General features: G+C 38.6%; 3 protein-coding genes across 3 annotated transcripts in view; all 3 read left to right on the top strand.

Moving 5' to 3' along the window:
* LOC134207978 (mitochondrial cardiolipin hydrolase) overlaps window positions 1–25589 on the top strand; it is a 417308-nt gene that overhangs the window by 8595 nt on the left and 383124 nt on the right. Inside the window, exon 2 of the mRNA XM_062684082.1 lies at window positions 6692–7280. Coding sequence (XP_062540066.1) covers window positions 6692–7254 — 563 coding nt within the window. The 3' untranslated portion in view covers window positions 7255–7280. The remainder of the gene's footprint in view (window positions 1–6691; window positions 7281–25589) is intronic.
* Window positions 8902–13170, top strand: LOC134207594 (uncharacterized). Its single transcript, XM_062683300.1, has 3 exons — window positions 8902–9109; window positions 9723–12184; window positions 13075–13170. The coding sequence occupies exons 1-3, from the start codon at window positions 8902–8904 to the stop codon at window positions 13168–13170; spliced, it is 2766 nt and encodes a 921-aa protein (XP_062539284.1).
* LOC134207593 (uncharacterized) lies at window positions 13732–14241 on the top strand. Its single transcript, XM_062683299.1, has one exon. The coding sequence runs from the start codon at window positions 13732–13734 to the stop codon at window positions 14239–14241; it is 510 nt and encodes a 169-aa protein (XP_062539283.1).

Below are 25589 nucleotides of genomic sequence, written 5' to 3'. Positions count from 1 at the left end.
CTATATTGACATCAACAAATTTATTGTATTTATTTATAAATGATTATTCACAAATATATTCAAATGTTTATTTAGGAACAGTTTTTATACGAATTGAGCATAATTTTTGAGTGGAAGAAGGGTTTTTACTTGGAATTCATTAAAAAACCGACAAAGACATATTTTATCCCATTGATATTTATTATGTTGAATCTCCTGTTTAGATTATGTAGTGAAAAATGATTTGCCTCTCTTGTATATTTGGTTTTTGCAGTTCTGAAGAAATCGCTTCTTATCCCGAAGGGTCCCCTCTTGGGGGAAAAATAGCAAAAAAAAAAAGAAAAAAAAGCAAAAAAGAATACTGTTCAATTCTTGTGCGATTTGATTATTTGTTTTAAAATAAAAGACCCCAAATCTCAATTGCTTTCATATTTTCTTGTTCTGTTCCATTTCAATGACATAATTTATAATTCAAATCTACTGTAACACAATCACTGTTACCCAAAAAGCCATATAGAATCAGCATAATAGTTTATCGGGAAACACTGATTGGCATACATTCTTTCACGGCAATCCACATTGCCGTCGTCATTCGTCACAAGCTCCTAATCACATTAATTTATTGATGGATCAATAGTCATTTTAGTCATTGAACAATTAACAGAAGAAACTTCTGATTTCCCCCATAATTCATAAAACAAGAAAAAAAGAACACTAATAACAAAATTCAGTATTTAAAATATGTCTGTTTCTGCCAGCTGATAAAAGTGCGAATTGAAAACAAAACAGATGATAGGGATTAAGTTCTCACTAATACCATCATACTGACTCGATCCCGATTCGTTTTTCGTTCGGTTATTCAGAGTCGGGGTCGGACCTGACCCAGGTTTAAAATCGAAAACGACATTACTCTCTAGAAGGCGGTGCCAATTTCGACTTTACTTACGAATTGCGGGAGAGACAGAAAGTGGAGACACTTACTTTGGCGGTTGCACCAACAGCTTCCTCTAAGAATTCCCTTGAAAATTTATTTGGGTTTTTCTTCGGAAATTCGTTCCGAAATTTTTCCAAAAGTCCATTCAGGAATTTCCTTTGAAATTACTTTAGGGATTGCTTGGAAATTCCTTCACGGAGTCTTTTGGGATTTTTCTTTAGAAATTCATTCGAAAACTTTTTTAGGAACTCCTTTGAAAATTCCTGTAAGAATTCCTTAGAAAATGGCCATGGAAAATCTTTCAAGAACTTCTATAGGAATACCTACGGGCACATTCGAAAATCCCTTTAAGAGAAAACCTTCGGAATTTGATTTAGGATTCTTGTTTAGAAGTTACTTCAGGAATTTCTAATAAAAAATCTTCCAGTAATTTCTTAAAGAATTTCTTCTGAATATATTTTATTTTATTTCTTCTGGAATATATTTTTGGTATTCTTTTGAAATTTCCCTCTGAAATTTATTTAGAACTTTCTCCAGAAATTCTTCCTTCGGACATTCCTACGAAAATTCTTTTACCAACTCTTCCAGAAATTCATGTAGATCTTCGATTAAAATTCCTCTAACAACTCTTTCTAAAATCTCTTCTGAAATTTTTAAGAAATCTTCGGAAATTTTGTTTGCACATTTCTTCATTTTTTTCAAACAATTGCATTGTTTGAGTGTTTTTTTAACCTTCTGTCTGTGCTCAAAAAAACTTACATTGTCTGTGCTCTGGGGTCAAATTGACCCCAAAGTGAAATTGCTATAACTTTTTTATTGTTTGGCCGATTTTTGGGGCTGTTTCGAAAGATAATTTAATCATCTTTCAGGTCGTAACCAAAAATTGATTATTGGTGGGCGGGTACATCGCGAGGAGGGGTTTTAGTTAACAAGGGTACAAAAACAGTAATTTTTCATGATTTTTCTACTTATATCTAAAAATCCATGGGGGGTCCCGTAGCGTAGTTGGCTACACGTTCGCCTTTCAAGCGAATGGTCATGGGTTCGATTCCCAGCCCCTCCACCAAACCCTCGTCAGTCGCCGGATCCGCAGCCCATACGGTGGCGTTTGAAGTACGCGCCTTACCGTCACGGCTGCTTGATGACGACTGACAACTTGTTCTTCTCGGAGGCATTCCTCCAACGTTACCCGGATAAATGGCAACAGAACAATGCATTGATCTAATGGATACACGACATGGACAACGGACACAATGGACTCACGACGAGATGGACTGGCACCGACAACAATAATGGTAATGGAAATCTAAAAATAGATTCTGTGTGGATTCTGTACAGCAGAATACCACATAAGATCCTCGGCACAGTAGCGGTTAAGTAACACAGAGTGCCTAACAAATAAAGAAAGGAATAAAAAAAAAATCTAAAAATCCTACCCATTTTGAACTACACTTTTTCAAAAAGGTTATGCAGGCAGGCGTGTGCTTTGGCATGAGGCATTGATTAGTTTGGAACTTGGTCGCTAGGTGGTGGTATAATTGAATTCATTATTTTAGACTACTCAAGAAATTCCGATATATAGAATTCTCTTCCTTGTAAATATTCTTATCGCACAAATTTAAAATTTGTTAAAATGGCGTCTTGAGCAAAGGTCGTCTAGTGGGAATGGACTGTCTTGTGACGGAATTTTACAATTAGGCGGTAAATTAGCTGATCTTTGGTTACGCATGTAGTTTGGGTCTACATTCCTTAATTCCAGGGTTTTCTTGGATGACCTAAAACATATTTTGTAAACGCATTATATTATTTGCAGCATCGCTGGAGCAGGTTGGATGCAAAGAAAACTTTTCATGGACTCTACCACAACATTCATGTTTGCAAAAAATGCTACAAACCAAAATACATCAGATCTCACATGGAACAATATACTCAAAAGTGAGCTGTTACTAGCGCCGCATCTTGGAAGAAGTGCTCATTATATTGAGCACCACTTTGTAGTCCTGGACATCAATGAACAATGTAGCCGAACACAACTTGAGTGTAGGTATGAGGGATCTCAAGCTACAGCAATATTTCAAACATGCAAGAATATTGCAAGTACACTAGCGCCGCCTATTTGTAAATTTCCTAAATACGTTTTCCGTCACATGCCAGTCCATTCCCACCAGACGAACTTTGTAAAAGACGTCATCTTTACAAGTTTTAAATTTGTGCGATAAGAATATTCACAATCTGGAAAATTCCATATAGGGTGGGTGTACCAATTGTCGCCATACCTAAGAACAACTATTTTTAAAAAATAAGTAAAAGGCATGTGGGTGAACTTTATATATCAAGCGAAAGGTTTTACTTCCTGCTCCTTAGAACAGCTGTGAAAACCACTATAAAATTTGTTATTATCCTCAAAATTGATTAATCCATAATAGGAACGCATGCACCAGTTATGGCACTATTCTTAATTTTGGTTCCTTATTTGGCAAATCCCATTGTTTTCTTATGGGACTGTCCAAATTGGGACCACTAGTGCGACAACTGGTGCAAAGGACGTCAAAAATTAAGCAAAATCAATTTTTACAATTATGCTTTGCTTGTTTTTGAGGAAATTATAGGTGTTATCGTATCATATGAAAACTCCTCCCCGCGATGTACCCGCCCACCTATTGTCAAACTTTGGTAACGACCTGAAAGATGATTAAATTATCTTTCGAAACAGCCGCAAAAATCAAAAATTTGGCCAAACAATAAAAAAAGTTAAAGCAATTTCAATTTGGAGTCAATCTGATCCCAGAGCACAGACAACGTGAGTTTTTTTTAAAAAGTACACTGTAGCACATATTTTCAAGATTTTTCAAGCGAATTTGCACTTAGGAGACAGATCTCGGTGAGTTTTACCAAACTACCAAAAATTAGGAGAATCGATTAAAAACTAAAAAATGGCAGCCACTCAAAGTGGCCTGGGGTCATATTGACCCCAGAGCACAGACAAAAGGTTAATTGAAAATAAGTTAACTAATTCCTCCAAATTAGAATTCGTTCCGGAATTATTCGTGCAGAAATTTACTGAAGAAATTCCTTAAGGACTTCCTAGAGGAAGATCCAAAGGGGTTTCTGAAAACAAAAAAAAGACCTCTCCGGAAGGTTTTCTGAAGGAATTCCTGGATGAATGTCCAAATTAATTCCTGATGGCTTTTCTAAGCAGATTTCGAAGAAATTCCTGGAGGAACTTCCGACTCAATTCTTGAAGAATAACCAAAAGAGAACCTGCAAAGATTTTCGAACAGAATTTTTCAATGAGTTTCTGAAGGAATTAGGAAAAAAAATTTACTAAGGAATTTTATATTCACTTTTGTATCAACAGATACGTATTTCATTTTCTACTTGAAAACTTCTTCAGTGTTTTGTTTTTTGGACGTTCCACCAAGAATTCATTCAGAACTTCCTCCAGGATCTTCTTCGGAAATTATATCAAGAAAACCAAGAAATTTATTTGGGAATTGTTTATCAAAATAAAGTATTGCGTATCTATTTATTAGTCTGTTTGATTACACTGTTGAAAAGAGATTCTCTCTATCCCTCGGGCTTCGCGTAAGTGTCTCTGCTCTCCCTCGGATATTCATCTATTTCAATTCTCCGCCATTTGCTTTCAAAATTCTAGGACGAATTTTCGGATATCTCCGTACGAATAGCCAACAATCTTAAATTTCTTAAAGAATTTCAATGGACATTCCTCCAAGAATTCCTTCGGAATTTTCTCCAAGGATTCTTTCAGAAAATCCTCCAGAAATTACTACGGGGCAGGGTTTCGACTTTTCGTTTCAATGAGACCAAAGCAAGTGTTTTTCGGGCCAAGTGAGAATCTTTTTCGTTGTTTATGATGAGGATCATCTTTCACCCATCAAACATTTTTCGCTTAACTTTTCAAAAGTACCTAAGTAACATTTTGTTCATGAATTAATTTGAACACTGCCATCAATAGCTTTCATGTTGTTCTGTTGATTGCGCTATTAAAATTAATTTATAAAAAAATTTTACTTAGGTCCTTTTGAAAAGTTAAGCGAGCTTTCTCTAGAATCAGCCTTGGAAGATAAATGAAAATCTTGCTTATTAGATGAAAATCCGTTTCGTCCCTTTTACCTCTCACTCACTTTTCGCGAGAATTATCGCAGAACAACTATAAAATTGCAATGATATGGAAATGCTAATATCATCTTCCAAACTTGGACGTACATGTTCATGATAGCATTAGAGGCGAAAGTATAGAATTGATAGTTCCGTTAGGATACGGCAGGCATGAAGAATGTTTTTATATAAGTCGATTTGAAAGCGAGCGGAGGGCAATATTTGTGATGGCACATATCGCACGACCTTCCTTCTGCCAAGCTCCCGTATGAAGGGGGAGGGAAGAATATCAGTGTGGAAGCTGATATATCTCCACTGGCAAAAGGAAGGTGGTTTGACTTGCTCATATGCCATCGCGTGCGGAAGGATTTGCTATCGACGAGTACTGTCTCCAAATTTCTAATATGACATCATCATTGTAAATCGTTTAACTTCACGTAGAAGTAACACACACGAAATCATTAATTTAACTATAAAATTGTATGGCCGCGCCGGGATTCGAACCCAAAATAGTAACAAATAGCTGTGGGGATGCGCTTACTTTAGCCATCACCACCACGTTCTCTGTATGGAAGCGTTAAGTTATTTGTTCCACATAAGCTACCTACTATAATTTGCATGTATGATGCCACGAGAAGAGTCGAATATGAAAGAAAAAGAGCAAACCAACGTTTGGCGGCAATCGAAGTGAGCGAAAAATGGTTATCACTCTCCAGGCTGTGTTTCTTTCCCGAAAATTTTCGTGAGGGAGCATCCTGTACTCCTTAGATTGAGTGAGCATTACGAACCCTGCTACGGGGATAAATCCAAAAATTCCTCAAGACTCTAAGAATTTTCTTCAGGTATTCCTTCAGAACTTCCTCCAAAATTTCCTTCGGAATTGTTTGGGAATTTTTTATCAAAATAAATCGAAACCAGTTTTTTTCTCCGAACAATTCTGGCAATTTAAGTACAAGGAGGAGTGAAGGAAATGTTCAATTTGATGGGTCACGTGTCCCACCGTGCTCCAGCTCCAGAAGCCAAGTTATTTTTCCAATCGTATATCACGAGGCTATCACAATGATACTCCATGCTCAGGGAAGTTAAAAAAATCCTACCAGACTGGGAATCCAAATCCAACATTCATAGTGTTGACTTGTAGCCACGAATATAAGTACCAGACCAAGTAACATGCAAACCTTTAAAAAGATGCAACCAGAATGAGGTTATTTCACATGTAATTACATATGAGATTAGAAGTTCATCATAGCGCTCGTTGATTTGTAGGTCTGTGGCCAAAAAGTTATTGGATGACCTAGCATTTAACACGCCAATGCGGGTAAAAGTGACAGAGATAGAAGCAAAAAAAATCTGCTAAAGGTAGAGTAGAGTGGGGCAAGAGTGCGCGTGGGGTAAGAGTACGTTTTCAATTTTTTGAAGTAATAAAAAAAGATAAACTAGCAGCACTGCATCTGTTTGACAGGTATTCGGGCCATACCCTGATTTCTTTATTATAAATTTCCTAATTTTTATGGAAAATTCTTAATTGTTCATTGAAATTTTATTTTGCTACCCATTAGTTCTCCGAGCGTATGCAATCGACAATCAGCAGTTATAGTACCATCAACAATTCTATACTTCTAATTTCAAATCTTTCCTCTTCTCCTTTCCCTTTCACAGGAATCCCAGTGCGTTTCGATCGGAAGGAAAGTGCCTATCTGATGCACCACAAGTTCTGTCTGGTCGACACCGATTGGTTCTGTTCCCGGTGCTATCACGAAGAAAAGTTACGCAGAAAGGGCTTCTGCTGTGATACCGTGTTCGGAAAGCGAGGCAAAAGTGCCAGTGCCGTCGGTTCAGTGGCCGATTCCGGCGCGGGGGGTGATGATTTGGGAAGCCCTGCGGGGGGTGGCAGCGGCTCCCGGAAAGTGCAGTGCGTCGATGATGGGTCGCGGTGTGTGCGCTGCGATTCGCAGCAGAAGAAACAAGTGGAAAAGCGCAAGCTCAAGGTGGAAGCCACCGAGCCGTTGCCGATCGGGGGGTTGCTCATCACCGGGTCCACCAACTGGACCATGCAGGCCATGTCCGGCAACTGGGATAACATGGTGATGACGTCGATGCCGGAGCTGACCACACCGTTCCAGTTGGAGTTTCAGCGCTTGTGGCGGGACTTCGCCAACCATCCACTGTTGATCAGCCCGTGGGCTCAGGTCACGGGTGGCGGTGTTGTCGTTAAGCAGTGAGCGGAACGCGGAGAGAAGAGAGAGAGGTTTGTTTATTTTTTTCTTTTCTCGGCCAGGGACGAAAAGTGATGCGCATGCACGCAGTACGCGAGAACAGCTGATGCCTCAGCTGTTTTCTGAGCGTACGCAAGAGAGCGAGAGAAATAATTTTTATTATTCTCTGGTCGACAAAACACGAGCACGCCAAACATTGTACACACAAAAGAGTTTGCTTTGGTGAAAACTAATTTCTTCTCTAAAAACACATCTCTGTGTATGGAATGTTTAGCGTGTGGGTCGACAAAACTAAGACACGCTAATGATTACTCAATTATGTACTGACATATTCAGTTTGTAACAAAATTTTTTTCTTGTTATGAAGTTCAGAAAAAAATTAAAAAAAAGTTTGTAAAAAAATGTGAATAGATTAACTTAATTCCTGGTTTTCAACATGATCTGCACAAACATTTTATTTCCATAATATTTAATTTTTAATTATTTGTATTTGTATTTACCATCCTTTATGTAATGTTTGTTTGATCTAGTTTTATAAAATAAATCAAGACAAAATTTTCAAAACGACTTATCTGCTTTTGTAAACAAAGATTCAAACGACGATTTGACAAAAATGATAGCTCTCCCACGCAAACCAACACCATCAACAAGTAGCGGAAAGCTTCACCTACCAATTGGTGGTGTTGGTTTGCATAGGAGAGCTATCAGATTCGTCAAGTCGTTTGAATCTTCATTTTTTAACAAAAACAGATAAGTCGTTTTGAAAATTTTGTCTTGAAATATGTTGCATCCTGTTGCATCCGATGCGTTTATATAGAATGCGGTGTAAATTTTGCTAGAGATAGTGAACCGAACCCCCTCACTGACATTTTGAATAGAGTGTTTGCACCAATACAAGCGTGCTCTCCAGTACAGCCAGCACCAGCCAGCATAGGGGTTCGGGAGCATAGGTTAATCTTTATGTAGTCAGTATAGTTTGGTCGTCCGTGCAATAAATCTATTACGTAAATAAATTTTAAATAGGCTGTTGAGCTCGGAACAAAGTTTGTAGTTTTCTCGCGACAAATAAATTCAAATTGGCAAATTAAAGGCGTGCGTTTAAAGTGAAATTTGGTGACAAAAATAGCACAACGTAGGGTCCGAATATCACTCGACGAAACATATGGTGCCGTGACCAGGATTGCTTCTGGAATCCGCCATTGCGATCGCTATTGTCTACTATTCTTAGTAGATTAAACCGCGTTTTCTGCCAGCCATCTTTACGGACGGAGGATATTTAATTATACAAGGCCTGATTCCTTCTGGCCGAAGGTTAGTCCCTGTCCAAACTGAATCGATAACCCACGGGTACGCTTTAGATTCGTTTTATTCTTTGCCCGAGAATTGTTCCTGCGATCCAGCCGTTGCATCGAAACTGATTTGCACGCGAAGCGCTCAGCAACCGCTGAACTCATCGGACGACCGTTTCCAAGGTTTGCCAAGACTGGCATAATCAGTAGCCACGCTACGCATCCACCGACGAGCTATTGCATTATTCATTCTACGCCATCCCGGTCAAATAGTTCCAGCTCTTTAAATTGTACAAGGCACGAATTGCCTTGGATCAGAATCGCTGATCCCTTGACGTCATCAGATTCTACCGTTGGTGACACGATGGAGAACGCGCTTCAGAAGCCCCAGTTGCTGTCGAGAAGAGACACTATGATCGCTGCTTTGGGTCGGGCCGAGGCATTTATTGAAGGTTACGACGAACAACGAGACCAGTCACAGGTTGGATTACGGTTGGAGTATTTCGACTCGATGTGGAAGTCTCTAGAACAGGTGCAGGGTCAACTTGAAGACACCGAAACGACAAGCGAAGGTAGGGCACAGCATGCTGCAATGCGTGCGGAGTTCGAGCCACGGTTATTTAGAATTAAAAGTGACTTAATCTCTAAACTACCCGTCTCTCCAATCACTAACGCGCAAGTCCCTCAACCCTCTCTCTCTACCTCGGCTCTCTCTGGAATACGTTTGCCTACAATTTCGCTTCCGGAATTTAATGGGGACTATGAGCAATGGTTACCATTCCACGATACATACGTCGCTCTAATCCACAACAATCCCGACCTTCCTGAAATACAAAAATTCCATTACTTGAGGGCAGCTTTGAGGGGAGAAGCTGCGCAGTTAGTTGAGTCGATTCCAATCTCGTCGGCTAACTACAATCTGGCGTGGAATACACTAACTGGCCGTTATGCTAACGAGTACCTTCTAAAGAAGAGGCATCTTCAGGCGTTATTCGATATTCCCCCCGTCAAAAGGGAAACAGCCGCTACTTTACACAGTTTGGTCGACGACTTTGAACGGCATACGAAAATTTTGCACCAATTGGGAGAACCTACTGATAGCTGGGGTGCGATACTAGAGCATCTACTATGTACACGTCTACATCGATGACTCTCTCAAGGCATGGGAGGATCATGCATCGACAGTTGACAACCCGAATTATACGTGTCTCATCGAGTTTCTTCAACGGAGGATTCGTGTGCTGGAATCAATATCGGTCAACCATCACCATTCAAATTCTAACACAACCGTGCAGCCGCCGAACGTCAAACGATTCCACAATCATCAAAGACTCTCTTCGTATTCGTCCACCGCAACCGCCAATGGAAGGTGTCCAGCTTGTGGTCAGCAGCATCCGCTGCTAAGATGTCAGAAGTTCTATCGGTCATCTGTCTCTGAACGATTGAATGTAGTCAACGCGTACAGGCTATGTATTAACTGCTTATGCGCAAACCATATTGCACGTGACTGCTCGTCAAATTTCAATTGTAAACACTGCAACAGACGTCATCACTCGCTCTTGCACACAAGTCCATCGGAAGAGCATTCATCCAACAATTCCACAACACCAGTGGTTGTCAATCGTACATCGACCATTCCACAAAACGATTCGGTTGAACAAACCGCAGCAGCAACGGCTGAGATCATTCCTCGTGTCGAGAGCGTTATGCCTGTCAACCAGCCTACGGAAAATGTTTTCTTGATGACCGTCATCGTTAATCTGGTGGACGCCTTTGGACAGGAGCACCCTGCTCGTGCTTTGTTAGATAGTGCATCCCAGCCCAATCTAATCACCGAGCGCATGGCCCAGCTGCTACGCATTAGACGCAATCGTGTTAATATCACAATCATGGGTGCAGGACAACTGTCAAAACCTGTTCGCGAATCAGTAAGAACACAAGTAAGATCCCGTACGACTGATTTCTGCTGTGACGTTAGTTTCCTCGTTATGAGTAAAGTGACTGCCAACCTTCCTGCCCAAGACGTCTCTCGGATGGGTTGGAAACTCCCCAAGGATATTACACTCGCGGATCCAACCTTCAATCGAAGCCAACCGATAGACTTAGTGCTAGGCGCCAAGCACTTCCACTCTCTTTTCCCAACTGCTGCTCGGTTACAAATCGAAGATCGGCTTCCTTTGCTCGTCGACAGTGTCTTTGGATGGGTTGTTGCTGGGTCCGCTTCCTCTATCAGAGCAGCTGACGAGTCAGATGTGGATGAAATACTTCAATCGAACGTAGTTTCTATGGTTTCCCTAGAACAGAGCATTGAGAGATTCTGGATGACTGAAAGCTTGTCAACAAATGATACCCTTTCAGTAGAGGAAAGATTCTGCGAAAATCTCTACCAATCCACCACCACACGTAATCAACAAGGACGCTATGTGGTTCGCTTACCTCTCAAAGAAGAGCTCATCACCAAGCTAGGGGATTCAAAAGGACCAGCCTTCCATCGGTACCAGCTACTAGAACGGCGCCTCGCTAGAAAACCAGAACTCAAAGTAGAGTATGGCAGATTCATGGAAGAATATCTCTCCCTTGGTCACATGAAACTGATTAGTGAGTACGACAAACAAGCTTCATCGGTATACTACCTGCCTCACCATCCCGTGATTAAGGACTCCAGCACGACAACCAAAGTCAGAGTCGTCTTTGATGGCTCTTCCATGACATCGTCTGGCAGCTCTCTTAATGAAGCTCTTTGTGTTGGTCCGATAGTGCAGGATAATCTGCTCACACTCATTCTTCGTTTTCGGACGTATCCGGTAGCTCTCGTAGCTGACATCGCTAAAATGTACAGGCAGGTTTTGGTCCAACCCGAACATACACCATTGCAAAGAATCCTTTATCGGTTCTCGCCAAGCAATCCAGTTCAGTCATACGAGCTGCTCACTGTAACATACGGACTAGCACCCTCTGCCTTCCTGGCCACCCGTACACTGAAGCAGCTAGCAAAGGACGAAGGCTTAACTTATTCGCTTGGAGGACCGGCTCTCGAAAGAAACTTTTATGTGGATGACTTCATCGGCGGAGCTTCATCGGTCGAAGAGGACATACGTTTAAGGAACGAGTTATCTGAGCTACTAAAAAAAGGTGGCTTCGAGTTGCGGAAATGGACATCGAATCATCTTGAGGTACTTCACGGTTTGAATGCTGATCAAATAGGGACGCAATCTCCTCTGCAATTCGGTCCGGATGAAACAGTCAAAACGCTGGGAATTAGCTGGGAACCCAAGAATGATTTCCTTCGTTTTGACTCACAAATTGAGCCCATCAATGGCCCATGGACTAAGCGGTTAATACTATCAACCATAGCCAAACTTTTCGATCCGATGGGACTTATTTCACCGGTGGTAGTATCAGCAAAAATACTAATGCAACAACTTTGGGTGCTTTCGTGCGGATGGGACGATCCAGTGCCTGAAATCATACAGACAAAATGGAACACTTACTGGCAAGACCTACCTAAAATAGCCGCTTTCCGTGTACAACGATACGCGTTTCTACCTAGATCGCAGGTGCAGCTCCACACTTTCTCCGATGCCTCTGAGGACGCCTATGGAGCATGCGTTTACGCACGAAGCGAAGAAACCAATGGAAGCATCAGGGTACAATTATTAGTTTCCAAATCTAGGGTCGCTCCCCTGAAACGTTTAAGCATCGCAAGGTTGGAATTATGTGCTGCTGTCCTTGGTGCCCATCTCCACGACCACGTAAAGCGATCCTTAAATCTTGAAATCGAATCATCATACTTCTGGACGGACTCTACGGTTACTCTTCATTGGCTCAAATCCCCTCCAAATGTTTGGAAGACGTTCGTGGCCAATAGGGTGGCCGAAGTACAACACTATACACACGGTTGTCAATGGCGCCACGTTCCTGGAAACTCTAATCCGGCTGATTTAGTATCCCGTGGAGTAACGGTTGAAGGACTTTTGGGCTCCGACTGTTGGATCGATGGGCCCAGTTGGTTATCGCTTACGAACAAAAACTGGCCTGTGCTTGTGCTGCCAGGTGTTCCCGAGGAGAGGCTCGAAATTCGCCAAGTTGCTGCAACAACACAAATGCGAGACACAATCAATCCTTTCTTCTTGCGCTACAATTCTTACACTCGTATGCTATACGTCATCGGCTACTGTTTGCGATTCATTGCTAACATCAGAACGAAATTTCAAGCAAGAACCAACTCTTCAACTCCATTCGACGTTACATCCAGCATGTCATTAACTGTTGGTCATCTAGGGGAAGCAAAAATACGCCTCACTCGCTTAGCTCAAGAAGACGCCTTTCATGATGAAATTCTGGAACTGGAAAGTGGAAAATCCGTATCCAAAAAATCAGCACTTCGCTTATTAAACCCGTTCCTAGATTCCGAGAGAGTGTTGAGAGTTGGAGGTAGACTAAAATTGTTCCAATTGCCCTACCACGCGAAACACCCTGCCCTACTTGCTGCCAATCACCCACTAACTCGTCTAATAGCAGAATACCCCAACATTAGACTCCTTCGCGGTGCCGGGCGTCATCTGCTGGCCACAATTCGTCGAATGTTCTGGCCTCTGAATGGCCGCCGGCTGGTCAGAAGCATTACTCGTAATTTCTTTCGTTGTACACGGCTAAATCCACAATTCGTCGAGCAATTCCTTGTCCAGCGCAAAGAGTAATTCCAGGAAGACCTTTCGAAATCACTGGGGTAGACTACGGTGGTCCTGTCTGTCTTAAGCCGACCCATCACCGTGCACCACCGATGAAAGCTTACATCTGTATTTTCGTATGCTTCACCACGAAGAATGTGCATATAGAACTTGCTAGCGACTTCTCTACTAACTGGTTTCTGAAGGCTTTGCGTCGTTTCATCGCACGTCGTGGAATCCCTTCCCACCTGCATTCTGATAACGGGAGAATTTTTGAGGGTGCCAAAAACGAACTCATAGAATTGTACTGAATGCTACGGAACAGCGGTGAACAGGACAAGATCCAAAACGTTTGTGCCGAACAAGGAATTCAGTAGCATCTCACTCCCCTGAAGGCCCCTCATTTCGGTGGGTTATGGGAGGCGGCTGTCAAAGTCGCCAAAAAACATTTGTTCCGTCCGCTTGGGTCCAGCAGGTTGTCCTTTGAAGATATGTCCACGGTGCTTACACAAATAGAGTCGATAATGAACTCGCGTCCGCTACTTCCTGTTACCGACGATCCAGAGGATTTTGACATCCTGACTCCAGCGCACTTCTTAATAGGGACTTCAGCTTCAGCCTTGCCCGACCCAAACGTCACCAGTATTCCGGAAAATCGCCTCAGCCACTACCAGCAGCTTCAAATGCACGTGCAGCAATTCTGGATTCGATGGCGAAATGAATATCTGCAAGAGCTACAGCGCGATTCCAAACTTCTTCGCAGCCGAAACGACGAAATTTCTCCTGGACGAATGGTCATCGTAGTGGACGAACTGCAGCCTCCTCTCCGTTGGCCTCTTGCACGAATAACAGCTGTTCATCCAGGAAAAGATAACATCGTCCGCGTCGTTTCACTTCGAACAGCGAGAGGAATAATCAAACGTCCGACTGCCAAAATTTGTTTGCTGCCGTTTTCCGATGCCACCAATGACGTAGAGGAATGCCCAATAAGCAACGAATCAAGGCCAGATCCAACAGCAGCGACTAAATTGTGATCCACATCTAGAAGAATACCTATAAAATTATTGTTATGTGTTAGGAGTAGTTTTGAAGTTCAAGTTGTAAACAAATGTCAATAGCAGCCAAATTGTTCCTAGATTAATGTTTTCATAGTAGTAGTGTGTTGAATCAATTAATTCAAGGCGGCGGGTATGTTGCATCCGATGCGTTTATATAGAATGCGGTGTAAATTTTGCTAGAGATAGTGAACCGAACCCCCTCACTGACATTTTGAATAGAGTGTTTGCACCAATACAAGCGTGCTCTCCAGTACAGCCAGCACCAGCCAGCATAGGGGTTCGGGAGCATAGGTTAATCTTTATGTAGTCAGTATAGTTTGGTCGTCCGTGCAATAAATCTATTACGTAAATAAATTTTAAATAGGCTGTTGAGCTCGGAACAAAGTTTGTAGTTTTCTCGCGACAAATAAATTCAAATTGGCAAATTAAAGGCGTGCGTTTAAAGTGAAATTTGGTAACAAAAATAGCACAACGTAGGGTCCGAATATCACTCGACGATACAAAATAATTCTTTAAATCAGACGAGTTTTAGAAACCCTTCCAAATCACATATGGCGGAGAAAATTATACACTCTAACTCTCACCTACTCAGTGACTGAGTAAAATTGTATTGCCGTCTCTCTACTTCCCACGGAAATTTTACTCAATTTCCGTCAAAAGCAGGATTACTCATAGTTTTGAATTGTCCTGCTTTTGACGGAACTTGAGTAAAATTTTCATGGAATAGAAAGAGAGAGCAATATAATTTTACTCAGTCACTGAGTAGGTGAAAGTTAGCGTGTATGTTTATTATTTTTTACTTTTTTCTACTTGGAAAAACTAGGAAGTTCTGACAGATTTCCGATCATTGTAGGAATTTATCTTATCAAAAATTCGTAAGTCGTCGTGAAACTAAAATGTGTACCGTGGCAGTTGCACATACTATGTGTTGTCTCAGGAGAGGTCCGTTTTGTGAGAATGAAACTCAAAATTGTGCAAATGATTTTTAGAGTGTGGTTGACAAGCCACGTGCACGCCAAAAATTGGATACACAAATGAACTTCAATGAAAACGAATCATTTCTGGAACAAACACATATCTGAGTATGCAATGTTAAGCGTGTGAGTCGATATAACTAAGACACGCTAATGATTGCTCGATCACTTTTTTGTCTTAGAATCTCGCAATAAAATTTTGTCATTCACTATGTTGCTTGTTTTTTTTAAATCAATTTTAAAGAAATTTGCTAATTAAAAAAAACATTACTTTTGCGATTTTATCATTTTATTCATTATTTTCTATTTCCCACACAAAGGCACAAAAATACCAAAAGGTGAATCGGTGTTGAACTTAGTCTGTGGATTAAAAAAACACCTTAATGAATAATGTGGATAATGTTCTAATTAAGCAATTTTTTTCTCCCATCTAGGGTTTATTCCGATAGCTCTAAATCTTAATATGTTCCTTCTTTGTTATCATTGTGATTCCAGTGGTGATTGGACTAATATAAATGAGAAAATGCCTGATTAATCCCCCTATCGGTATTGATGCCTTTCACATGTTTTACATATGAAAAAAAATGTATAAGAAAGTTAAAAATAGCACTGATAGGTAAATATATTGTATAATTCACATTAATTTTTATTCATAACAAGTTTCGCCGTTGAATGCAATTTTTTTGCGAACAAATTGGTTAAGGACAAGTGCTTAAGAATAGCTGATAATTTTGTACGTGCTTTGCGCACACACATACATACAAATACGCACATACAAACATCATCTCAATTCGTTAAACTAAGTTAATTAGTTTATAACCCTGTAAGTCCCATTTTTCCTTTAAAAAGTTCATCTTTGGGGCGAACATATAGATTTTACGTACACTTGGTGTTCGAGAAGGTAAAACCAGCTATTACGAGAATTCCTTGAGTTAAGGTAATGAAATTATTCCACAAAAGATACTCAGAGCAATTATCGTATTGATTTTAGTTATATGTAACTACTCATCACTATTGAAGGTCAAGGTAACATGGGTTTTCCACTTACCCCATCCCACTAGGGTAAGTGGAAAAACAACTCCTAATTTTAAAATCTATTTCTATAAATTTCAAGTGACCAAAATGGTATGAATTACCGCACAGTTGGTGCAAAATGGACTGTTTTTGATAGCCCATTTTGATTGAACGCATTTAGATCATTTAAACTGGTTTTACACTAATTCAAACATGCACTATCGATTTTTCCTTTTCCACTTCCCCCAGTGTACCTTACAGAAATTTTCTTTCCCTTTCACTTTCACTTTCCCCATTGCCCTATTCCAGGCGAATGCGGACATCTAAAATACGGTTAACATCTATCATTACGTTGTTCCGAGTAAATGCAATAGTTTTTGGGAAAAAGAAAGAGCATTCTCCGTTTCTTTTTACCCAGCAAACGATTGCTTAAGGCCCAAGTCAGTCGAGCATCTGCGGACCAACCGCAAATTCAAAATTTGTTGGATGAACATCACAAGAAATGAACTTGCTACCAATACACAGACATAGTAGTATAATGAATGATTGAAAAGTATTGTTATCCTGTATAAAAAGTGTATTTATAGAAATACTAAACTTATACCCAAAACAACTTTAGCAGGAATTCGGGCGGTAAATACTAAGGCAATGGCTTCATATAAAATATTCTAAATGATATGAAGTAACAAACATCAAAAGACATTCGTTCAAATATAGGGGAGTAGTAACAAAATAACGAGTACATATTTTCTTCAAATAATTGAACCCAGATTAATCCACCTAGCGTTGGTGGTGCCTTTCTCGCATTTAGTTAAGACACCAACCTTACATGGGGTTTATATGGTCCGATGTACCATTTTCTTCATAACTTTTAAACGCAATAACCGATCGTTATAAAATTCAATAGTGATCAACAAGGCTTTGTCCCCTGTCGAATGAAACTTGTTGCGAGAAAATCGGTTAAGGATTACTATACGAAAAGTTGTCTAATGTTTTTTATAGCTTTTGTGCACACACATACACACACACATACACACGGACAGACAGACATGTGCTTAGCTCGTCGAGCTGAGTCGATTGGTATATAATACTATGGGTCTCAGAGGCTTCTATAAAAAGTTCGTTTTCGGAGTGAAATGATAGCCTTTCGGTACAACTTAGTTGTACGAGAAAGGCAAAAAACCCAGATTAATCCACCTAGCGTTGGTAGTGCCTTTCTCGTATTTAGTTAAGACACCAACCTTATATGGGGTTTATATGGTCCGATGTACCATTTTCTTCATAACTTTGAAACGCAGTGACCGATCGTTATAAAATTCAATAGTGATCAACAAGGCTTTGTCCCCTGTCGAATGAAACTTGTTGCGAGAAAATCAGTTGAAGATTACTATACGAAAAGTTGTCTAATGTTTTTTATAGCTTTTGTGCACACACATACACACATACATACACACGGACAGACAGACATGTGCTCAGCTCGTCGAGCTGAGTCGATTAGTATACAATACTATAGGTCTCAGAGGCTTTTATAAAAAGTTCTTTTTTGGAGTGAAATGATAGTTTTTCGGTACAACTTAGTTGTACGAAAAAGGCAAAAAAGAAATTACAATCTCAACATAATTGATTTGCTCAAAAACGAAAAAAAAAATGATTTGCTCAATCGATTCTTTAACTTATTTATGTTCAACTTCACCATATTTTTTAATGCTTAAAACATTTTTTTAATGAAAAAAAAAATCAAAAGGGTCAACACTTTTTCTTATTATTAAAAGACTTCAAAAAAAAAAAGTGCGTTGAAAAGTAGGGATTAAATAATTCCAAGAATCAACTGAGACAATAAAACGAAATAGTCTTTTCAACGGGAAAAGTCGATTCTTTCCAAATACGAAACATGTTCGTGACATAATAATCGAATCTATGACAACAGGACGAAAGGACAAAACGTTGAGAGGGACATAAGGTCGAAAGGACATAAGGTCAAAAGGGACAAATGCTCGAAAAGGACGATTAAAAACAAGTTGGGTGTATTCCAGAGGAATTTGTGAAATGCATTTAACTTCAAGCAGAAATAGCACACTCATCTCATCAATCAAAGTTAAAGAGTGAGCAATTTCCAAAGAAGGAGTAATTACTATGAAAAAATATTATGAATATCTAGATAGTTCTGTTAGCGATAAAAAAGATTGTTGATTTACTGCCGTGCTAAGCATAGTTGTCGCATGTTGCTTTTAAGCGGTGCCATTCCCATTGTGTTGGCGGTGGCGCATTTGCCTAAACAAGTTATTTTTTCAACAGACATTTTATCTAGACGTGCTAGTAATCCATTCTTGCTCTTGAATATCCACTGATGGTTGCATTTGGTGACCGCCAGCGTAGTAAAAAAGGCATTTCTTGGTCATCTTCATGGAACAACTATGTTTTGGATAGCAGTTTAGGTAATGAATAAAACTTGAATTGCGCGAGACAGAGTTGTCCTATACAATTGGCAAAAAACCTAACTTAAATCACCGAGTGGTGATACTGCCTTTCTCTAACCAAGACACCAACCTTATATGGCGCTTATATAGTTCGATTCTATTTTCTTAATAACTTTCAAATGCAATAGTCGATCGTTATAAAATTCAATAGTGATCAACAAGGCTTTGTCCCCTGTCGAATGCCACTTGTTGCGAGAAAATCGGTTAAAAATTACTATATGAAAAAGTGGCTTATGTAATACACGCCGGTGTATTTGATGTGCAGCGTGCGCCATTTTAACAGATCAAAGTAACATTTAGAATACTCAAACATCCATCTATTAGTTGTACTCACTGAATGAATTTTATTTAATTGTTAAAAATTGTGAAAAATTAAAGAGCAAAGTTTTTGCCAACTGTGTAGGGCAACTCTGGTGCGAGATTGATTCTCCCCGTTTCAGTTTATTGTCTATTTCGACCTTTTGATCTTTTTTTGTTTCTTTCGACCTTTTGTTCCGTTCGACGTTTTGTTCTTTCGACCTTTTGTCCCTTTTGATCGTTTGCCCTTTTCGACCGTTTGTCCTTTTCGACCATTTGTCCCTTCGACCTTTTGTTCTTTCAAACTTTTGTCTTTCGACCTTTTGTCCCTAACCCATAATAATCATACGTTTTCCTTCGAGCGAGCACTTTCATCGTTTGAAAATTGATCCCTGTAAGAACTAAATAAAAGCATGTAATATATTCTAGAAAAATGGAAAATGGAAGTGTTTTTGGAAGTAAATTCTGATGAAATTAGACAAGTGCTCTATTTCTATGAATTCGAAGGCCTATGTGCAAAATATGTCCAAAATAATACACAAGTTTACCCGATTGTGTACGCCCCCCCCCTCCCTTCCTCGGATTTAATCACGTATTCGACCAGATTTTGCCATCCGATTTTTTTTTTGAAAATTTAAGTCGCTTTTTTTGTTTTCGTAAATAATACCGCTAACAACAACGATTTTCATTAAATAACTTTTAAGGCCCGTAGTTTATTATGAATGACTTCTAAGTACCTGTGATGGATTTTGTAAGCGTTTTCTACAAGAAATAATAGGTATTGCTAACGCATTTGCCTTTCCAAGGCATAAACTGATTCAAAGTGATAACAAAAAATAACAATGTGGAATGACCGCTCGATACATCGGTGATATCGATACTTTGATATGACTATCGTATTGAATCAAATCGGGACGTCCTTAATATAGAGTAATTTGACATCGTAGTTTACACATTCTGAAATGCAAATCTGGTCGAAAACGTGATTAAATCCGAGGGAGAGGGGGAGGCACACAATCGGGTCAACTTGTGTATTGTTTTGCACATATTTTGCAAATAGACGAATTTCGCGCCAGCGGTTGGCAGCACCATCTCAGAATCGAATGAAACTTGGTGGGTATAAAGATATGGTATTTCTAAGCAAGGATGTTATCGATCATTTAGTAATCTGCCTTCGATCATTTAGTAGTTTGTCAATAACTCATTCCAGAGGCCTAATTTCAAAATGTGTTGTATGGTGGACTTTTAGTGCGAAGGTTTTTCTATAACTCTCTTTAAGGGGGATTTCAGATAAACGCACATTCAAAAAATAATAACTTTTTCGGATTTTTTTTCTTCAATTTTATTTGTTACTACATTTAATTCTTATTCTTGCGTACTCATTAATTTGGTAATTTACTAGAACAATTTGAAAACTTTTGGGTCTTCATCTGAGTTGGAATATTTTTAGTCAGGATTTTATTATGAGCGATTGGAATGGAGAATGAAACTTTTGTGTGCCAGTTATAGAGTTCATCAAACTTATCTGTCATTGTTGAGTATTGCTCATTCGAAATATAACAGAAATGTAATTTAGTGATATTTTTGTCTGTTTGTGTAACTGCCCATTCGTACAACTCCCGAGGAGTCTTAATAGTACAGTGTTCACCCGATTTTGTCCCTCCCCGATTTTATCACGTCCCGAATTACCACGTTTTCGACCCGATTTTGTCACCCCAAAAAATTTCGTCATTACCATAAACAACATTGATTTTCATGGAATAACTCACCGCCTGTTGTTTATTATGAACCACTTCTGAGTACCTCGGAAATATTCTGTAAGCAATTTCAACAAGAAATAACGGGTACCATTCCCGCATTTGGCCTTTCCAAGGTATAAAATGATTCATATTTGTGGAATGAATATTTTTTTAAATTTTTTTTCACATATCCTATTTTATCGCCCCAAAATTCACCAGGGGGGTGATAAAATCGGGATATTACTGTATTTCCATAATCTTTGGAAAGACTTGCTCGTTTTACCATTCGTTTCTGTTTCTAAGCCATGTTTTAAATTAAAATTACACAGACTTGCAAAGTTCTTTTTATTTTTATAATGCGCTACAGCTCCACCAGACACAAAAGTAATTTTTGTAAAATCGATCGACTGTTTCAAAAAGTCAATTAATTTGAAGTGAATAATTGAACAGCTTTTGTGTCATGGGTCATTACTTCTGATATTATAATAAAGCTAACGTTTTCTAATTTACCGTTTCTTTTAAAGTAAACTTCAAATGGATGTATTGTTACCTGGGAATTATTCCAATGATAACCCTGCGCAGCATTTTGGATAATGAATGAATAATTTTCAGAGAAATCCAGCAGTACAACTATTTCACATGTCATGAGATATAAGTTTTGGGGCGATTCAAATATGACGTCCACTACTTTTTGGGATTTCTAGACCCCTCCCCCCCTCTGTCACGCTTTTTTGTAAACCTAGTACATGCACTGTCACAAAATCTTAGACCCCCTCCCCCCCTAAAACTTGTGACATCATTTTTGAACGACCTCTTATCAATTTTTTCAATAAAATACGATACAAATTCATCTACAGGCTTTATAACGGTTTCTAAATTACACCGATCAGTGGTTAGTCATTGCTGAAAAACAACATCTTCTTTACAATGTTGTGAAAACTCATATGTGAATATGTACGTTATGTGGAAGATATTGATATGGAAAATGTATTGGAGGTAACCACTTTTCCTTCGATGGGACTCGATCCCATGACCCTACAGTACGCTAGACTGGTGGTTTAACCAACTAAGCTACGAAGGACCTCCATCGGCCTTCGCAACCTAGCGGCTACTGAACGAGCTCGAAATTCCCAAATTGGACGCATAGTCAAATCACTCGCAATCCATTTCTCATATCAACACACTTAACTCATTTCACCGTATTCGGTAAATTTTACCGAAATCTCAACAGCAGAACTGTTCGGTAATTTATTTTACAGATTTTTTGTAATTTTTTCCATTGCTCAACTGTCAAAATCACCGAAAATCAGTTAAATTATTTACCGAACAGTTCTGCTGTTGAGATTTCGGTAAAATTTTACCGAATTCGGCGATTTATTTTAAGTGTGTAACACTTCCACATGTGTATAGTATACTTTCACATTAGTGAGTATTCAGAATGTCTGGCGGCTATACACATTCTTCATCAGCAACTGTACTGATCAAGTGAGGTTGTGTAAGCTATTTGCCAGTCGGTCGTCAAGCTCAGACCTGACCGCATTGCGTAGGCAATGACCACATAACGTACATATTCACATATGAGTTTTCACAACATTGTAAATTAATGTCCAAGTCGGGTGGTTTAATCCCCGGAAATAGGCAATTAACTTTGATTGAACCCAACATCTTTTTTCCACTATTACAATTAAATATCACTTCAGTTTCATTTCGGCAACATTGCCCGTTTTCAAAGCAATTATTTGTTTTTTTTTTGTGAACCCAATTGTTTTTAAGTTACTTCGATACAAAAAGTCAAAGAAAATATAAACCTTTTTCAAATGTTGGTCCACATTAATGTTAGATTATGCTAAATTGCTTCCTAAACAAATTTTCATACGTCCAAAATGTGTCGTTGGTTGATGATGTAGGCTGCTGAACCTATATTTGGCGCTGTAGACATATAACACGCTGCTATATTTTCACTCAATAGGGACATGAAACAAGTTTTTGTTAAAAAAACTTTTTTTCCTCAAATATGTCACAGGAACATTATTCCCAGAAAAGTTAGATAATCGAAATACCTATCTGCAGAAAAAATTTCATCGATTTCTGAGATGAGGTTTTCTTGTAATATCGATTTTAATTTTCAAAACCAATAGTCCACCATACAACACTTTTTTGTAGGTCTTGTCATTTTAGAGTTAAATCGATTTAAAAAAAAAATCAATGAAAAAATTTAGGCCCTTATCAAATGTTACTCTTGAAAATTTTTGAAAAACCAAGTATGCAGAGCAGTGACGGGAAATGTCATTTCGATGTCATGAGACTAATTTGCTAATAACTTTTTTCACAAGTCATTTACAATTATGTTTTACATGAAAACATGTAGCCCTCAAAGGACCTGAAAACTTTTTCTAACAGGTAATTTATCGAAACATGATATTGGCGACGTGAGAGCCGAATTAGTGTCAAATGACATTAATGTCATGACATTCCGTGACATTTTTTAAATCTAGCTCTCATGACTCAAACTTTGTATTTAGAACAATGATCTGTTCGGCAAAGTTCTAGGACCCTTTAAATACTTCATGTCAATCAAAAAATCCGAACTGTAAATGACTTGTGTAAAAAGTTATTAGAAAATTAGTAATAGCAATGCCATGACATTTTTTTGACATTTCCCATCACTGATGCAGAGTGGCTTAGAAATGGCCCAGAGAAGGGTTGGCGTGAAATTTGCCAATAGGTCGAAGGCCTGATAGAAATAGAACATTTGTCTAATTTCATCAGAATTTACTTCCAAAAACTCTTCCATTTTCTATTTTTCTAGAGTATATTATTTGCTTTTATTCTTCAAAAGGAAAAAAAATGCTTTTATTTAGTTCTCACAGGGATCAATTTTCAAACGATGAAAGCGCTCGCTCAAAGGAAAACGATAAGTACTTATGTACTCATATAATTATTATGGGTTAGGGACAAAAGGTCGAAAGACAAAAGTTTGAAAGGACAAAAGGTCGGAAGACAAAGGTTCTGAAATGCAATTTTCACGTAAAGTAACTGAAATCTCTACAAGGTTAGAAAAAAGTGCCTAATATTGGGTACTTTTCATTCAAATCGGGGCTTCAGTGAGGGAACCCAAAATTAGGTAAACTTTGCTTGTGGGTAAGTAAAATATATATATTTTTAAATAGAAAGAAACCAAAAGTTAGGTGAATTTTACTTCACTTTTGTAAAGAGATTACTTAACGTTTGGTTCCCACACTTTACTGCCCTTGTTGAGTAGTTTTGCTCTTCACAGGGTGGCCACCGAACCGGGAAAACGGGAAAAGCGGGAAAAAGACGGGAAATTGAAGTCACCGGGAAAAAAAGCGGGAAAACCGGGAATTCAGGACATGAACCGGGAAAAAATAATTTTTGTCAACTTACATTCAAAAGTTAATATAAATGGGAAGGATTTACTCTTCAACATTCATTATTCAATCGTATTCTAACTAATTTTCCGTTTGGACTGTAAAAATATCAAAATTTTTAGTGTCAGTGCACAGGTAAAAAGTGAGGTTACGCCACGCCACTGGTCAAGGCACCTGCCATTTGATCATGTGTATATTATTGTAAGTATTTCATCAAACTCCTGCATAAAGGGCCAAAAATGAGTGGGGTGGTTCCATAAGCAGAGACACTTATGCGAATCCACGGGATGAATAGAGGATTTCCTTCCAGAAGAATGTTTGTACATACAATAATATAATCTAGCCCTCATTTCCCAGATAAACCCGATAGATGGGGAGAAGAGCCCGACCTTCATCCACGAAATGTTAATAATTGGTGTTGGCAATCCCACTCTTCCTATCGAAATCGCTTCAATCGGGTGATGTCATAAATATTATGTTATAAAAGGCATAAAAGCATAGAATCGAATATCGAAATATTCATTCTTTCGAATGCATGTTTTCAACTTAAGTTATTCTTCTAATGTCCAAGCTTGCTTTTGTACTTCTGTTATTTGTATGTAATTTCCAATTGCACAGAATTCGAAAAATATGTATAAGGTAAAATATATATTTTAACGCATGTTCAAGAGTTGTTTGGAATTATATTTTTTTAGAATTCTACAAATAATTGAAAATGGTAATTTTTTAATACTTTGCAAATATGTCTGTAATATTCTAAAGAGAAAAATATCTTTAGTTTAGTATTTTTTCACAACTAATCTAATATAATAGAAGGTTACGATGGTGATAGAAATACCCTAAGGTAGTTTCCTAATTTGTTACACGGCGATTAATGAATAAGTTCCAAAGCTTAGAACATTTCGATTTACTAATATTGAATTAGGACGTTCAAAGATTCCAAATCCAAGATTTACTTTCTAGACATTAATTCTAGGAATTCAAAAAGTAAAATTTAATGTTTTGATTGTATAAAATGTGTTTAAATATTTTTTTTTAGAAAACTGAATAATTATTTTGATCGGAAACGAAGATTGTCTTCGGGTTAAATCTGTGTTCAAATTAGTTGTTTAAAAATTCTGTAGATTTTTAGAAAAGTAATGCCAATTACTATAATGAGGTTATACAGTGATTTACTTACTTCATTGCTAAGTTTAAAACTGTGATTGAATTTAATTTACGTTATAAGAAAGAATTGTGTCTTTCCTAACATAATTTTGCGACCTTCAGTTACTCAGGAAGGTATTCTTTGAAATAGTCTGAATAAGATCAAACCGAGAGCAATTTAAAAGATGTCAGCTATAGTATAAGATACTATACGTTTTAGTGCTTTTTGTAAACATTATCCTCTAAAAAGAAAGAACCACACTAGACAGACATGCAATTTCCATTGCC

This window comes from Armigeres subalbatus, chromosome 1, assembly GCF_024139115.2.
Source record: "Armigeres subalbatus isolate Guangzhou_Male chromosome 1, GZ_Asu_2, whole genome shotgun sequence".
In the NCBI taxonomy this organism is placed as follows: domain Eukaryota; kingdom Metazoa; phylum Arthropoda; class Insecta; order Diptera; family Culicidae; genus Armigeres; species Armigeres subalbatus.
This window is presented reverse-complemented; position numbering and strand designations above follow the sequence as displayed.

Excerpts from the sequence above, each read along its gene's own strand:
- LOC134207594 (XM_062683300.1), top strand. The coding sequence starts at position 8,902 with ATGGAGAACGCGCTTCAGAAGCCCCAGTTGCTGTCGAGAAGAGACACT. Across the intron at positions 9,110-9,722 it reads CACCGAAACGACAAGCGAAG|TTGACAACCCGAATTATACG; the intron begins GTAGGGCACAGC and ends ATGCATCGACAG. Across the intron at positions 12,185-13,074 it reads AAACCAATGGAAGCATCAGG|ACTCCTTCGCGGTGCCGGGC; the intron begins GTACAATTATTA and ends CCCCAACATTAG.
- LOC134207593 (XM_062683299.1), top strand. The coding sequence starts at position 13,732 with ATGAACTCGCGTCCGCTACTTCCTGTTACCGACGATCCAGAGGATTTT.